At 38.8% G+C, this 16,810-nt stretch overlaps 1 protein-coding gene across 2 annotated transcripts in view; it reads right to left on the reverse strand.

Annotated features, from left to right (window-relative positions):
• The window catches only part of ARHGAP15 (Rho GTPase activating protein 15), a 677,227-nt gene that overhangs the window by 128,680 nt on the left and 531,737 nt on the right, over nt 1–16,810 (reverse strand). For both annotated transcript variants that reach the window (XM_043894414.1, XM_043894415.1), the window contains exon 12: nt 7,813–7,947. In XM_043894414.1, coding sequence (XP_043750349.1) covers nt 7,813–7,947 — 135 coding nt within the window. The remainder of the gene's footprint in view (nt 1–7,812; nt 7,948–16,810) is intronic.

Genomic DNA, 16,810 nt, shown 5'->3' on the forward strand with positions numbered 1-16,810 from the left:
ATATGGGCTTCCCTCATAGCTCAGTTGGTAAAGAATCACCTGCAATGCAGGAGACACCAGTTCGATTCCTGGGTCAGAGAGATCTGCTGGAGAAGGGATAGGCTACCCGCTCCAGTATTCTTGGGCTTCCCTAATTGGAAGACATGGGTTCAATGTGGGAGACCTGGGTTCTATTCCTAGGCTGGGAAGATTCCCTGGAGAAGGGAAAGGCTATCCACTCCAGTATTCTGGCCTGGAGAATTTCATGGACTGTATAGTCCATGGGGTCACAAAGAGTTGGACACAACTGAGCGACTTTCACTTTCAATTCCATTTGTATATACAGATATATTAAATATATATATAAAACAAACATGATACATAAAAATCATGATATGTAATAAACATTATGTATATAATATTTGGCTTTCCTAGTGGCTCAGATGATAAAGAATCTGACTGCAATGCAAGAGACCTGGGTCCGATTCCTGGGTTGGGAAGACCTGAAAACAATGACAAGGGGATTGGTATTAGAAGCACTGGTTTTTTCATTGTGGAGTTACCAATGTTTGCATCCCTATGATGATAAATACACAGGGCCATGGGAGGGATGGGAGGAAAAGCAGTTATTTTTACACACAAAAGGCAACTTTGGAAATTGAGAATATAACACATCAACAAACCTCAAATCATGCTCTAAAATGAGCAGCAAAGAGCTGAGGTGAAGAAGGTGACCAAAATGAAATTATAAGATAGTCCTTGAATAAATGAACTTTGGTCCAGGCTTGAGAGAAATCTCTAAGCCTATTCCACATAAATAATAGATAAAACATTTTGTAAGGAAATCCATGAGGTCATTTCTCTTTGTTTCCCTCTCATCTACCTATAGTTTTACTATTATCTCAGCGCTGATGATTGTTTTGATTTGAGGCAGTTAGATGAAAACTGATGGATTGAGAGCTTTTATGATATGGAGATAAAGAAGGTGCCATCTGTAAAAATTGAGAAAAAAACCTGTAGTAGGCAAAAAATGGCTCCATAAAGATGCCCATACTTTAATTCCAGGAGCCTGTGACACTCTTCCTTTACATGACAGAAGAGATTTTGAAGATGGGATTAAGTTAAGGACCTTGAGATGGGGAAGTGTCCTGGATGATTCAAGTGGGCCCAATGTAATAACAAGGATCCTCAAAAGAGGAGAGTGTAATCAGAAGCAAGTCCGGAGGAGACATGATAGTGGAAGAGGTTGGAGGGATATGATGTCGTATGATTGTTGCCTGTGAAGGTGGAGGAAGGGAGCCACTGGCTAACGCATGCAGGCAACCTTAGAAGCTGAAAACAGTGAGAACCTCCAGAACATGGTCCTTCTGACTCTGGTTTTCACTCGGTGAGACCAGTGTCACACTTTTCTCCTACTGAAATATATGGCAATAAATCACTATTATTTTAGCCCACTGAGTTCAAGATAATTATGGCAGCAATAGGAAACTAATACACAATGTGCTATCAGAAACAGAGGCTCTAATTCAGAAAACAAAGAAATCCCTGTTTGAACACTCTGAAACAGGGATTTCAGGGTCCTAGTAGCACCATTCTAAATGGCAGAAGGCTCTAGAAAGAAGGCATTCTGGAAAACTGGGACACTGTACAATAGAGTCAGAAAAGAGTAAGTTCATTACAAAAGAAAAAAACTTAGAGAAAGATAAGCAATTATAGACTCCAGGAAAAAAATAAATGATCTACGCAAGAAAAGCATGATCCGACTATAAAGGGAACCAAATATGGCCAATAGTTTAAGCAATTTTTGGAGAGTAATAAAGTAGATTCTGTTGGATCTGTTGAAGAATACTCTTTGAGAAGTGTAGGGATTGTAACAGTGAATTCTAAAGAAAAAAGCCTTTGTGAGATCTCTTGGACAGGCAATGAACAAGACTTACAAACTCATAGTAATACAAATATAAACTCTGTTTATTAGTTTCCAATTTGGTCAAATCATTAAAACTTGAAGGGGTTAATGACCAGTGATTGTGAAAAAAAGGAAGTGAGATATAGGAAAGTACAGAAAGGAAAATATACTTATCTTACAAAGGGAAGTTATGAGTTATTATAGAATGTTGATGAAACAAGAAAGAGAGGCTTATTTTTATTATTAAGTACCAAAATATAATAGCATGATTATCAAACATTTGAGGAAGTGGAATAGAATAAACTGATATTTCATATTAGGAATTATCTGTAGATGATAAGTCAAGAAGTAGAGATGTTATCCAGTGTTATGTAAATAACTACTAGAAGAGATAAAAACTGAAATAGCTGAAGGAGGTTTCCTCTTATGAACAGGCCTGGGGATGTGAAGTGATAGGACTCAATCCATCACTTTCCATTATAAATTCCTCTGTGGAATTTGGTTTGGTAAATGCTATAGTTTGATACAAGTGAGAAACTGTAAAAAAAAGAATACTAATAACACTTAAACTTGAAATAGTACTCACATGATTTAAGAAAATAATATTCCATATATCTAAATGAATTTCAAAAGGGGGTGTGTGAACAACTGGTTATAAAAATAATACAGTGGAGGGTTAAAATGTACTCAAAGAGGGCAACATTTAAAGCATTGATACTTTTAGTATCTATTAGTAAGTACTGAAACATTGCAAACTCTTGGAAAGTACTAGCTTTATTTCTAACCTAAAACTCCAGTACTAAAATTTCTGATGATTTAATTCTAGCCTTGGTTTAAAAAAACACCAAAATGATATGATCTTCTGTAGAATGATATAGGATATATATGTCTTATATAGGATGATGTAACAGACATATATTTGGCAGCAGCTAGTTATTTATTCTTCCAGCAAGATTTCTTTTAGATAAACAGTCACAGAAAGGCAATGTAGGATGATGGAAGGTATTTATGTTTTAGAGTCTGCAGCTTAATGTTAAACCTAATCTTCTGAGCCACATGAACTCGGGAAATATTTTGTGACTTGCTTTATTCCTCTGAAAAATGAATTTCTTTCAAATCATTTATTGAGCACCTAATACAGAGTAAGGAAAATGTTAGGCTGTATAATTCTCATAGAAACTTTATGAGCTAGAAATTATTTTCCACATGATTTTTCCATTTCTTCTGTATTTTGTGTTATTATCAGAAATGAACTATATAATTATAAAAAATGCCAACAAGTTTTCCTTTCCCAGGAATTTTGAAAAGATGCAGGTAGCAAAATAGAGAAGACACTGTTTGTTGCCTCTTTTCTTTGGATCTGTAGAGGTACCAGAACAAAAGAGATGGGAATAGAGATAAACTTAGTACATTTCCTAGGATTTAGATGTACTGGAAATGTCTGCACCCCCTGCAGGCTTTTAGCTACAAGATTGCATCACCTATCAGAAAACTCTAAAGCTGTGTTTCTGTACTGAGTTCACATTTAAGGTATTAATAATGCCTTCAGCACAAGTCATTTCCAGGGAATTAATTTCCTAGCAGTCAGTGGGTTAAATCCCCACAAAATAACGTGCAGGTGACCCAGTTGTATTGACCTCAAATATAGAATTTCAGATCAATAGCTGCAGTACTTGGATTCTGAAATCTAAAATAATCGCAGGTGTTTTTGTTACCCCAATGGACGTTATCAGACAGGGGATCACTATGGCAATTGCAGGTTCTTATCATATTAATGTTTGTTTTTGGTCGAAAAAGAAACTACTTAAAAAAGTAAATGCCTTCTGTTCCCTCTTCTTGGAATATGTAATGATGACTTTCAAACATATAATAAAAATTAACAGTATTTCAAATAGCACAAATGGTCATTAATTGCTTTTACATGAAATAGCATTTCTTCTTCAGAAGCAGAGCATTACAGCTGGATGCAAAATTCTTTTTGGTCTATTCACCTTTTAACTCTGTCATGAAAGCTTAATAGAAGATCTCTCAATTTGTAACCAAATAGAAATGCTAAGCCTTCACAAACTGGGCTTGGAGGTAGTGAGGCAGGAAAGGGAAACAATGTTATAGCTACCTGAACCATGACATTGACTGGCATGACGTTTTTGCTAGTGGCTAATCAGTGACCAGACATCACTTCAAGCATTGACACCAATAGAGGGAACGGATTACCCATGTGGTAAAGAAGCTGAGAGCCAAGTAAGGAAGAGTGTAGTAACCAAGTAACTAGAGACTGCAGAAAGCCACTACCAGCCTGGAGGGGCAAATGGAGGAGTGTCCCCATCGCCAGATGGAAGTTGGAGCCAGAATGGGCTGAAGACATGGAGCAGATGGATCCTCGGGTAGGGAAGCTACCTGAGGAAGTGGGTGGGCAAGGGAGAGAGGGGTGGAGGATAAACAAAAAACCTGGGTTATCTTTTCCTTCCCCCTCCCTCTGCCAACTACCACTGGCCACTCCCTTTGACTGAAGTAGCATCTCTGTAACACAGCTGGGGAGGATCAACCTTCCACAGGTACAAAGCAAAGAAGTGACAAAAGGAGACGGTCAAAGAAGCCCAGAGCCAGCATATATGGACATCTCCCCTGGGGAATTACTTTACCTGGCTGGTTCCTTTTCATGAAAAGTTATGAACTCATGAGTAGGTCTGTTGAGCTCACAATATAGATTTCACAAGAAGCAGTGATAAAGCCCAGCACCTCTCTGGGATGGATAAGAATGTATTTACAGTTTCGATTTTTTTTTTTTTTTTACTCAGTTAGTGCACATTATGTAACAGTGCCTCCTCTGGTGTGGTTTTGCCATTTCCAAGCAACTATGTGGCCACTCTCCTATTGCTTAAGGATATTTAAACACGAACTACAACTTTGAGCTGAGTTAAGAATTTAAGAACTAATGTCAAGGTTATGTCAAAAATGCATGGATTAGCAAACATATGTCCCTTTCCAACATATTTCTCATCCACATTAACCTCTTGGTTAGTCCCTCCATTTTATATATGAAAAAAAGACTAAGTACTGCATGAGTTAGGTAAGGCAAGATTGTTGAGATTGATTCTCCTTGCTTTGAAAAATGAAGGAAAAACTCCCCTCTCTTTGCTTCTAAATCACTTTTTTAAAACAAAGATGATCTGAAGAAACACTGTTAGCAATTGTTCAGTATCTTACATCTTTAAAGGGACGTTCTAAAGTACTTTCTCATTCATTCACAACATAGCCTATTTGATAGGAGTTGGAAAAAGTCATTGCAATAGCCATACATCACAGTAGCATGCTGCCTACCTCAATTCTGCTTTGTTAAGTTCTGACCATGCCAGTGTTTCTGAAATTCTGTCCAATTTGGAGCTGAGTCTAGGATAGCCCAGAGATGGTCTTACTTTTAATGGAAATTCAAAGGATACAACCTCACACGGGTTTGAGGGCCTGTTTTCCACATCCTTAGACTAAGAGAATGGCTTGCCTAACATCTTCAGAATCAGGTTAAACAAGGAAGCTCAAATGATGGGTTGTGGCTCAGCTGGTAAAGAATCCGCCTGCAATGCAGCGAGACCTGAGTTTGATCCCTGGGTTGGGAGGATCCCCTGGAGAAGGAAAAGGCTACCCACTCCAGTATTCTGGCCTAGATTTTTCCATGAACTGTATAGTCCAGGGGGCCACGAAGAGTTGGACACGACTGAACGACTTTCACTTTCACATGATGGGTATATTACATCACAGCCCTCAGATCAGCATAAGCACGAGTATGCTTCCAATGAGACAATTCTCACTTAAAAGTATGGAGACCACGGTGTGAAATTTGTGTGACTTCTTTAGATATATAGAATCAGAGTACATGGGTGCATGCTAAGTTGCTTTAGTCATGTCTGACTCTGCAATTTAGCCTGCCATGCTCCTCGGTCCACGGGCTTTCCCAGGCAAGAATACTGGAATGGATAGCCATGCCCTCCTCCAGGGGTAACTTCCTGACACAGGGATTGAATCTGCATCTCATATCTCCCACATTGGCAGGTATGTTCTTTACCACTAGCGCCACCCAAATGCAGAAGCCCCCAACGTCTTACTGGAATGCTGTCCTGGCATTATGATTGACCTTCCATATCAGAATAAACTGTTATGGAAATTCAGGCTTGTTTATTTTTGTCTTTATTCTTCCTTTTAAAAAGAAGTTAAGGGAGCCTGGGAACTATAAAATACTGCTCTTCTTGAGAAACAGAGGACTCATGAAATAAAAAGTCTGACAGGGGATAAGAGTTCCAGCCTCACTTCAAAACCCATATTTAAAGCACTGTTCCTCTATTCAACAACAACAACAACATCTGAAATTGTGAGCAGGCAGCAAGAAAAAGACCTTGGGAGAATAAACTCTGCTTTATTCCTCTTGATATCATTTTGCCAGAGCTTTAAACAAGCGTGAAGACTTTTGTGAAATGAAAAACAGAATAAAAGAGCATATTGAGGAGCTGTTTCCAACAGGCTCCCCGTATCCCACTCCCCCTAATGGGGATGCTGCACATACAGCCATCCAAGATCAGACCTCCTAAGTAGAGCATTTTTTTTTTCTTGGAGATTTTTCTCATTTGGACTTTAATTAAGCTCCTGCCAGGCTTGCAAGCTTTTTAATTTTACCTTTCTTTCTTCTTTCTTTTTCCTCCTTGAATCAGCCTGCTTGCCAGGATACTTTTTCCAAGCTGTCACAATCATAGTAAGTATACCCCAAGATATTAATATTAAATTTAGAAATGTACTAGCCGCTGTTGCTTCAAGAATCAATAGCAGAAGTTTCCTCACATTTGGAAAGATTTTCATTTGTTTGCTCATTCATTCATTTATTCATTAATTCATTTGTTTTTCCTTAAGCGTGTGTGTGTGTGTTATGAATGAGAAGATAACAAAAAGGAGGCTTCAAGGAGTGTACAATGACTACCGGCTAGTGACGTAACTCAACCTCCCCCAAAGCCACCAGTTTAATAGAAGAAACTTTCCATTACTTAATTGATGCTCACAATGTCCATAAGCAAACTGTAGCCAACTCCTTCCTAGTGTTGGTGGGTATAGGGTGAGTGGTCCCTTAAGAAGGTAATGTCTCAGTTGATGATTTAACACCTCTTTGATGAAATGTAATGTTTAAATCACTTCAGTTCTTTTTCAAAGTCCCCTTGTAATCAGTTAAACTCATTGTGACTCCAAAAGTATAAAGGTAGGGGCTGGGGCTTTGGAAGGTGACCCCTTTAAGGCAGATTGCGAACAAGGACCTAGTGTAGAGCACAAGGAACTCTGCTCGATGTTATATGGCAGCCTCTCTCCTCCTGGGGAGGAGTCTGAGGGAGAACGGACACTTGTATATGCTCGGCTGGGTTCCTTTGCTGTCTCCCTGAAGCTATCACAACGTTGGTAACCAGCTAAGCTGCTGCTGCTGCTAAGTCGCTTCAGTCGTGTCCGACTCTGTGTGACCCCATGGACTGCAGCCTACCAGGCTCCTCCATCCCTGGGATTCTCCAGGCAAGAGTACTGGAGTGGGGTGCCATTGCCTTCTCCAGTTAACCAGTTATATTCCAATATAAAATAAAAAGTTAAAAAAAAAAGCAAGAAAAAAATAAAGCAGATTGTATGAGAAGCTATTTTAGTTGAAAGCTATTTAATTGAAAACCAGCCACCCTAAACAGGATGTCTTCTTCTTTTTTTTTTTCTCAATTTTAAAAAATACTCAGATAATATTGCAGAAATAAGAATAAGCCATCAGAAGCACCAAAACTAGAATGAAAGCTGTGGAGCATTGGAGGTTTTATCATCGCCATGATTGCTGTTCTCACCACTCTTATTGTTTACTTAGTAATAATTCCACACCACCAGGTTTTTGCACCAGCCATTCCTGCATATGAAGTACTTACTGATCGCCTCCACAAACTGCTCAAAGAAACTGTAAGGGAAGAGCGGCTCAGGCAAGTCCCGGAAAAACATCTTCAGTGCTCCGGTGACAACGTGGATGTCCTCCCACTGGCTGTCGTCCAAATTCAGCTTCTCTTCTGGGAAAACACGAGGAGAAATGGAACAACTGGTTTTAATGAAACAATTACAAGACACTAATTATTATGTTAATGTTTGCCTACTATCATCAGCAACCGTTAACAGCCTTCTGCACCTAGAGGTTTGGTGCTGTGCATGTTTTTTTTTTTTTTCCTTTTTTCCATAGGAAGGGAACATTTTCAATGGAATACCATCTGTAGGAATGCAGCTAACAAAAAAACAAGAGACACAAAGAGACCGTGCCATTGACACAGTATGTCAGATACATTTATTCCCATAATGCATCAGTATGAAAATTAGCATCACAGCTCAACATGATTCAAAGCTATTTGGTTTAGAGGCCGAGGGGCTAAGAGTTGCCAATGATGGCTGGCTCAAGGGACCGGCCTAAAGGCCTTGCTGAGCCAACAGGAGACATATGCTAAACATGGCAATAGAAAATGAGTTATTGCTTTACATGTGTTAGCCTTGCTATGTACAAGGGAATAATGGGTAACACTTTTTTCCTTTTTTTGCTGAATATAAAGTCAGCAAGGAATAGAATACCGAGTGAGAAAGGATATTAATTCCTTCTTACTGCTTCAAAAATATCTTTTTTTTTTTTTTTTTTTAGTTTTCATCTCAGCGAGGAAAATGTGCCCAGCAACAATATTAGACAGACCCCTGTTGGCCTACGTAGGCTATGCAAAGCTGTCAAAAATGATAACACACTAAAGGCAAACCACAAGTGCTCACCAACTCCTCTTAGAAACAACGGAAATGTTTGCTTGGGAAGCTTGAGTGAGTTGAGACATTTAAATATTAAAGAAAATAAAGGCCCCAGTAAAGTTCTCAGAAGAAATAAAGAGAGTCTGGGCAATTATTTCCTTCCCTTTCGTCTTCAGTATGAAAGACTGGAACCATTCTCACTCAAAAAGTAGATGCAATAATGTCTGAAAGTGACACCTTTACACATAACTAAAAGGGAGCAGGCATACAAGCATTGCTGCTGAAACACAGTATTTGTCTTTCTGAACGTTACAACACAGAAAAGATTTTGGATTCTGGGTTTAATGAAAACTGAAGCTAATCATTTTGGACAACCTGGGGCTTAACAGGAAAGCTGAGGATCCTGGCAAGAACTTAATAGGTATTTGGTCAACTGGAATTGTGTGTCTTTACCGATGTCTTGGGCTCACATTTAGATGCCTGCTTGTGTCAGTTTTATGAATGCAGAGGAGAATTTGCACCAAAAATGTAAGAAAAGCTGAGAATTGCCACTGTAGGGAATCTCTGCATGGGCTGTTTTGCTAATAGTGTTCATGTCCTTTTAAAAACATTAGCTGAAATCTTTATCAGATCTTTTTTTCTAAATGGATTATTATTCCCAGGGCTGGTAAGTGACGTTTCTGCTCAACTGGCTGTTTGCAAAGAGAAGGAATGAAGGTGAATCTGTTTATTTCAGCTAGGCTATTTTCTTCTTCCCTTTCAGTCTCCATCCCTACCTCAATCATAACACAATAATTCGACCCACAACAAAATCAGCAGAGGAGACCTTCTTTCTGCCCTGCAATCATTTTTGATTGATTGTATTTCAACAATTAGTCTTTTATTTGGCTACACACTATTGAAATAGGACGACAGCATCCTAGCAGGCCAGCTTTAAACAGTCAACTGTTAACAATAGCATCAAAAAGGGAGACCTGATGGGGTTTACTGTCACTTTAAAGAACGGGGTTTTCACATTGTTGAAATCTGTCAGATATTTTGAAATGTCCCTCTCACTATGGTGCCACACCCCCTGCGTGCCCTTATAATAAAATTGGTTTTACTCCTGATTAAATCATTTTCTCCCTACCCACTACCATACTTCTCATAATGGACCTGTGCGCGCTACAGCTGGTGTTCTTCCCATGGTACCAATTCTTACTTTATCTTTTAAGCACTTTGCTGCTAAGATCTCATGCAGAGTGCTTATGTTTTGTTAAGAGCTTCATTCTTAGAGAAATAGCTTAACACATGTTCTAAAAATGTTGTACAACTTATTGCTTAAAGCACATTTAGAAAATGTATAAGTACGGTAGCTTTGGCACTGCACTTTAAGTGGAAAACTAAATACACACAAACACACACATACACACACATGCTCACATGCACAACTATCTCTACCAAAAATGTATCACAAAAGTCCACACAAAAAGCCATTTTGATGCATAGGTTTAACAGCACAAAAGTCCAACACAAAATGCTATTTTGCTGCCTAAGTTTAAGTTTGGCAGGTTAAAAAACAGGATGGTTTTGTTTGAAGCAAGAAAAGATGAAGAGCAAACAATTGCGTAACCAAAGATAGATGCCAGTCATGATTGTCACCTCCAGATAAACATCACTTAATTCAACTGCTTTTGAAAATGAAATATTTCAATATACATAAAAAAGGAAATCTACCACTCAATCAACACCATTTGATTATATCCACTCAAAATGCCATATAATATCAATATCAACTTGTGTTACTCAAACTAACATTTCTATTATGTGGTCTTCATTTTAAAAAGACCATGTATAGCCCCTCAACAAGTAGCTTCAATAAATAAGATGATAAGTAGTTGGAAAGTATTTTGGTATATAATACCTAATTTTTATATTAAGTTTTTCCATAAACAACCAAGGTTAAGATTTCTTTGTAAAACAGAGGACTTTAAGGCATATTTTTCAAGATCACTGCTACTTATCTAAACACGCAGTTGGGTCCATATTTATATGCCTTCTCATGAATGCAATCAGTAGTGAAGATGAAGTGACACTCATCTCTGTGTTAACAGGTATCATTATGAACACATTTGTACTATCTGATAGGCATTTTCTAACAGATCTGTTAGCGGTGATGATGTCTTCTTGGTCCCCGCCTTTCAAACGAGCAGGATTTCTCTGTAGGGAAGCACTGTTGACATTTGGGACTGAATACTTTTTTGCAACGGGGGCTGTCCTGCACATGTTATGGTATTTAGTAGCATCCCTGGCCTCGGCCAACTCATTGCCAGCAGGACTTCCCAATGCTGCTGATGAAAAATGTCTCCAGATATTGCCAAATATCTCCTGCGGGTACAAAGTAATCCCCAGTGGAGAACCAAAACAATGGAGTCTGTAAGAGTCTATAAAAGTTACTCAATAAACGTTGATTTGTGAAGTTTACCTTCGGTGGGCAGAGAAATAGAAAACTAGGTATGTGCATGTTGAGGTTCCTTTAACATGAACTTAAGTGCTGGTGGGGCTTCCCTTGTGGCTCAGGTGGTAAAGAATCTGCCTGCAATGCAGGAGACCTGGGTTTGATCCCTTGATTGGGAAGATCCTCTGGAGAAGGGAATGGCAACTCCAATATTCTTGCTTGGAGAATTACATGGAGAGAGGAGCCTGGTGGGCTACAGTCCATGGGGTAGCAAAAATATGGATGAGTAACTAACACAATCAACACTAAGATCTGGTAATTATTATTGACAAAATAAAAACCTGTTACAGAACAAAATTCAGATAACTATATTTTAGGGAATCTTTGCAACAGCAACAATAACCAATAGTTATTTGGTGGGCTGCAGTCCACGGGGTTGCGAAGAGTCAGACATGACTGAGCGACTTCACTTTCACTTTTCACTTTTATGCACTGGAGAAGGAAATGGCAACCCACTCCAGTGTTCTTGCCTGGAGAATCGCAGGGATGGGGATTCGCACAGAGTCGGACACAACTGAAGTGACTTAGCAGTAGCAGTATTTGATGCTTACAGCATGCTAGAGACTATGCTATGCCCTTTACATTCTTTTTATATAATTTTTTTCAATAATGAGGTCTATGCTATTGTTATCATCAGCTTATCTTACAGACAAGGAAAATGAGGCATGTATAGATTAAGTAAAATTTCCATGGCTGACAAGTTATAAACCCAGGATAAGGAGTCAGTTTGTTGTTGTTGTTGTTGCTTAGTCTCTAAGTCAGGTCTGACTCTTTTGCGACCCCATGGACTGTAGCCCACCAGGCTCCTCTGTCCCTGGGATTTCCCAAGCAAGAATACTGGAGTGGGTTGTCATTTCCTTCTACAGGGGATCTTCCCAACCCAGGGATCGAAACTGCATCTCCTGCACTTCAGGCAGATTCTTTACTGACTGAGCCACCCGTGAAGCCCAAGGAGTCAGTCAGTCTCTCTCCAAACCACTACGGTCAGGCTAAGCTTGGCTGGCAGAAGCTGAAAGGGTAAAGGCAAGTAAATAGTAATTGCCAGTGGTAGTGGACTGACTATTACTTCAAAGATAGTGATTTTTATATTTTATCCCTAAATATCTTACTTGAGGCTATGCTTTTACCTGTAAACTGACTCTGATCTTTCCTAATTACTCATTTATAGAAGAAACAGATTCTTATATAAACAGATATAAAGCAAACTGGCAATAAAAAGAATGCATTAGGAATGGGACAGAAGATGGAGCAAATTATTATGTGGTGCTAGAATGAAGAGGAAATATGATAGAGTGAGAAAGAGATTATATAAAACACCAGGCCTGGATCTACCACTAATTTATTGTGTATCTATTTATTTATTTGTGAAATGAATATATTTAGAAGGATAGTCATTTGTATCAAATGAGAAAATGTATCTGAAAAACATTTGGAAAGCAAAAAAACCTCAAACATATCCAAGATGCCATTGTGATAGGGAAGGTAAATAAAGGCCCAAAAGGCAAAATATATTAGGGATTAAAGCAATGGAAATACTGAGCAAACATCATAAACCATTCTGATTGTCTTAGAGGATTTACCTCAGCATGATGCAATTTGTCATAGGAGCTCAACAAAAATTTTACATGCTGGAGTCCAGTACTGGGAAGAAGTCTGGTTGAATCAAGACACCTCACAATCATCACACCAATAATCTGTGCTGGTTTCTCCTGGCCCTCTAATCAGGTTATTGTAAATTCACGTTGGCCGTGGCTTTTGGCTTAAACCATTTAAACAGAATTGAAGACAGCTTAAGCTCCAAAATCCAACGTCACTCTGTGACTTTTAAGATACCACAAGAAATATATTTTAATATTGTATCCAAGCATTCAAGTCTATCTTGAAATGTCCTTCCTTAAAGGGTTTTTTGTGGATTTTGTTGTTTTAAATAAAAACTTACCTGTATCCAGCTAAAAAGCCACTATATTTGAAATTAAACATTTTTGACAATAGCTATTAGTAATTACCTTTTTTTAAGAAGGAGAACTAAAAGGTGGATCTTTGATAGCCACAGTATGTCATGGTAATTTCCATGGAAAAAGGCATATTTAAATATCACTAATAGGATTTCCTTGGTGGTCCAGTGGGTAAGAATCCACTTGCTAACGCAGGAGACACAGGTTCAATTCCTGGTCCAGGAAGATTCCACATGCCTTGAAGCAGCTAAGCCTGTGTACCACGACTACTGAGCCAGGCTCTAGAACCCATGAACCACAACTATAGAGCCCACGTGCTTCAACTATTGAAGCCTGTACACTATAGCCCACGCTCCGCAACGAGAAGCCATCCACACACCGCAGTCAAGAGTGACCTTCGCTTGCCCCAACTAGAGGAAGTCCACACACAGCAAGGAAGACACAGTGCAGTCAATAAATAAATAAATATCGCTAATAGTTTAATCACCATTCTCTTATTGTATGATATATTGCTCTACAGACTTGCTGTAACTCCAAGTTGCAACATTAAGTCTGACTTTAACTAAAGGCACTGTGGTAACCTAGGATTGGTTGGCATGAAGCTGCAGACAAGCTTGGACTCTCCAGAGTAGAACAGTTACATAAGAAGAAAGATGCGCATCTTTGTGTATTGAAAAACAAGTACACTTTTACCTTGTAAATTTTCTACGGCAGTTTTAAAGTCCTCTTCCAACTTTTATTTTACTGGTGTAATAAAAAAAAAAAAAAAAAAGGAAAAGACAGCCCGACTTTACCAGGATACGGAGAGAATAGCTCTGATACCATTAATACAGTGACAAGAACCCATTACATCGTGAAACTCTCATAAAGGATATGGTATCTGCTTCCAGCACAGATGACCATTTGGAAACCTTATCGGAAAGCCCTGCTGGGTACATGAAAGTCACATCATGAATGAAAGAGATGCCATAGGGACAATCGATCCAAAAAATAATAATATGTTTGGCCATAAAATCAAACTGGAAGATTAGATATAAGAGTGGATGAAACATATCATTTATAAGGATACAGCTGATTTTTAGTTTAGCATTTAAAGGGGAGGATCAAAAGGAAGTCGGGTGAATCATCCAACTAGCTCAACCTTTCCTGTCGTGTTAGCTCTTTAAAGTGACAGTTCAATCTGATTTCTGGTGGATTAGAGAGGTTCCAAATTCTCAAGCACAGCGATATGTACACTTTGTGCCAAAACCATCCTCTTTGCATCCTGCACCCACTAAAGACCCTCTGTAACTCCTTGGGAACAACATCAGACTTTGGTGGGGACATTATCTTAGGAAATTAGGCTGGTTGACCAGTTAACTTGCTAGTTCATTTAATTTTTACTCAACAATTGTAGCTTGAATGGAGACTACATATTAGGAGCTGTATTTGGAGCCTTTTCAGAGCTGCAACTGTTGAGGCTGCTTTGTATACCTCAAAGAAGAGGGCTTCGCCAGGTGCTCAGAAATATTCAAGTGAAAATAAATTAGGTTCTAGACATTTTACATCTTATTCCTGTCCCCTAGAATAACACTCTGTTTTACCTTAAAGCAGAGACAAATTCACCCCCCAAATGTGCTATGTCTGTTATGGGCTGAGTTGTGCCCCCTCTGCCATCCCGCACACTGCTCCAATGAATAACTTGAATACTCAACCCCCTGTCTCCCACCATATTTGGAGATGGGGCCTTTAAAGAGGTAATTAAGGTAAAATGAGGTGACATGGATGGCTTTATTCCAATATGACTGGTTTCTTTATAAGAAGGGGCAATTAGACATCACAAAGGAAGACCATGTGAAGACATTGGAAAAAGGCATCCATAAGCTAAGGAGAGAAGCTTCAGAAGAAAGCAAACTTGCCAACACCTTGATTCTGGTCAGAGAGGAAATACATTTCCATTGTTTAATCCCCTAGCCCCTCATCCCTCCTAGTCTATGATACTTTGTTCGGCAGCCCTAGAGAATGAATACAATGACCAAAGTTTCTGTGCAGAGAAAGACATCATGTTCCTAGATCACATCTAGACATTTTCTCAAATCATGGGCCATGTCACACATATGAAATATGGTAGACAACAGAAATAGCTATTTAAGTAATTCAAACTAAATAAAAATAATTATCTAGATTCAGAGAAAGCATTTGAAGGTTGAATTAATTCTTGCCTATTCAGGCTCAACCTAACTATTTCCAATGGTTTGGTATATACACATGCAGGATACTCTCCAGCAAGACTACCAGACAAAGAATAAAATCATGATTGCTATTTTCTTACCCACTCTTTTTTCCAGCTACTACTTCTAAAGGAGAAATACTTCATTGCTGCTATAGCCCAAGACATGAAATACTAAGGAACACTTAAAATGGTTCTCTGGAAATCTTGGGCTTCCCAGATGGTGTTAGTGGTAAAGAATCTGCCTGCCAATGCAGGAGACATAAGGGAAGCAGGTTTGATCCCTGGGTCAGGAAGATCCCCTGGAGTAGGAAATGGCAACCCACTCCAGTATTCTTGCCAGGGAAATCCCATGGACTGAGGAGCCTGGCAGGCTACAGTCCATGGGGTTGCAAGCAGTTGGGTATGACTGAGCACGCACGTGCACACACACAGACACACACACAAACATACACACACACAGGAGATCTCAATGCAAGACAAATCTACTCTCTATGGCCATGGTTATCTATCAAAGCGGGCAGAAAGCTGTTTTAAATATGTAACTTTATATTCCAAAACCAAAGAAATTTATTCCTTACTATTTACCACAGTAACCTGCTGGAAGCTATTAGAAGACATATAATTGAAAATGGTTACTCTATTATAAAAGGAGATGGTTTGATCCATATAGAAAATGGACACTTTTGCCACCTGGTCTACCAAATTCAATTTTGTGTGGCCTCCTTGTAGTAAGAAAAAGGGAGGGACCAAGAAAATAAGCAGAAATTCTCCAACATGCTAAAGCCTCTTTCATGAAAGCTTCTATTTCTTAACTCCACTGGGTTAAGTGAAAATAAATTGGGGTATTTTGGCATGCCATATTAGCTTGCTTTCCATGGACTTCATGCTGTGTATTTTTTTTTGGAAATCACTTAAGAAGCCCAAGGCATGCAAATAATGTCACAGGCTAATGAAATGTCTTTACTGACTCTCTTTGATGGTGGTGGAGCAGCCTTCTACTCTATCTATCCTTCCCCAGCTAACCAGTACAGGAACTGAGTCAAGAGTGACTATGCCTTATTTTTATTTTTCCTCAGATTTTATCTGAATGTAAATAATAACATAATAAATAGGTACAACTGAAATTTGTGAAGCAGGCACCACAGATGGAAAGTGTAACAAACGTGTCATTGCTTTGTGCATTTTTAATTTATAACTGCATAACATAAAACATCTTCCCATCATAACTCCATGTATAATGCCACCTTATAAAATGCTGTTATGGACATTACTTTTCTCTCCTGGCTTATAGGTATTTTTTGTCTAGGCATCCTAGGAGAGATAGCCCTGTTCAGACTCTAACAACAGTAACAACGACAAAAATGAATTGACTTTGTTAGGATCATAAGTTTTAAAAAAAGGATACATTTCATGATACCAGTATATACTTCTTTAATTCCTTTCTTACTCAGAGCTTCCAATACTGCTCTTATTTCCATGCAGTCAAAGGC

The sequence above is a fragment of the Cervus elaphus genome, chromosome 33 (assembly GCF_910594005.1).
Source record: "Cervus elaphus chromosome 33, mCerEla1.1, whole genome shotgun sequence".
In the NCBI taxonomy this organism is placed as follows: Eukaryota; Metazoa; Chordata; class Mammalia; order Artiodactyla; family Cervidae; genus Cervus; species Cervus elaphus.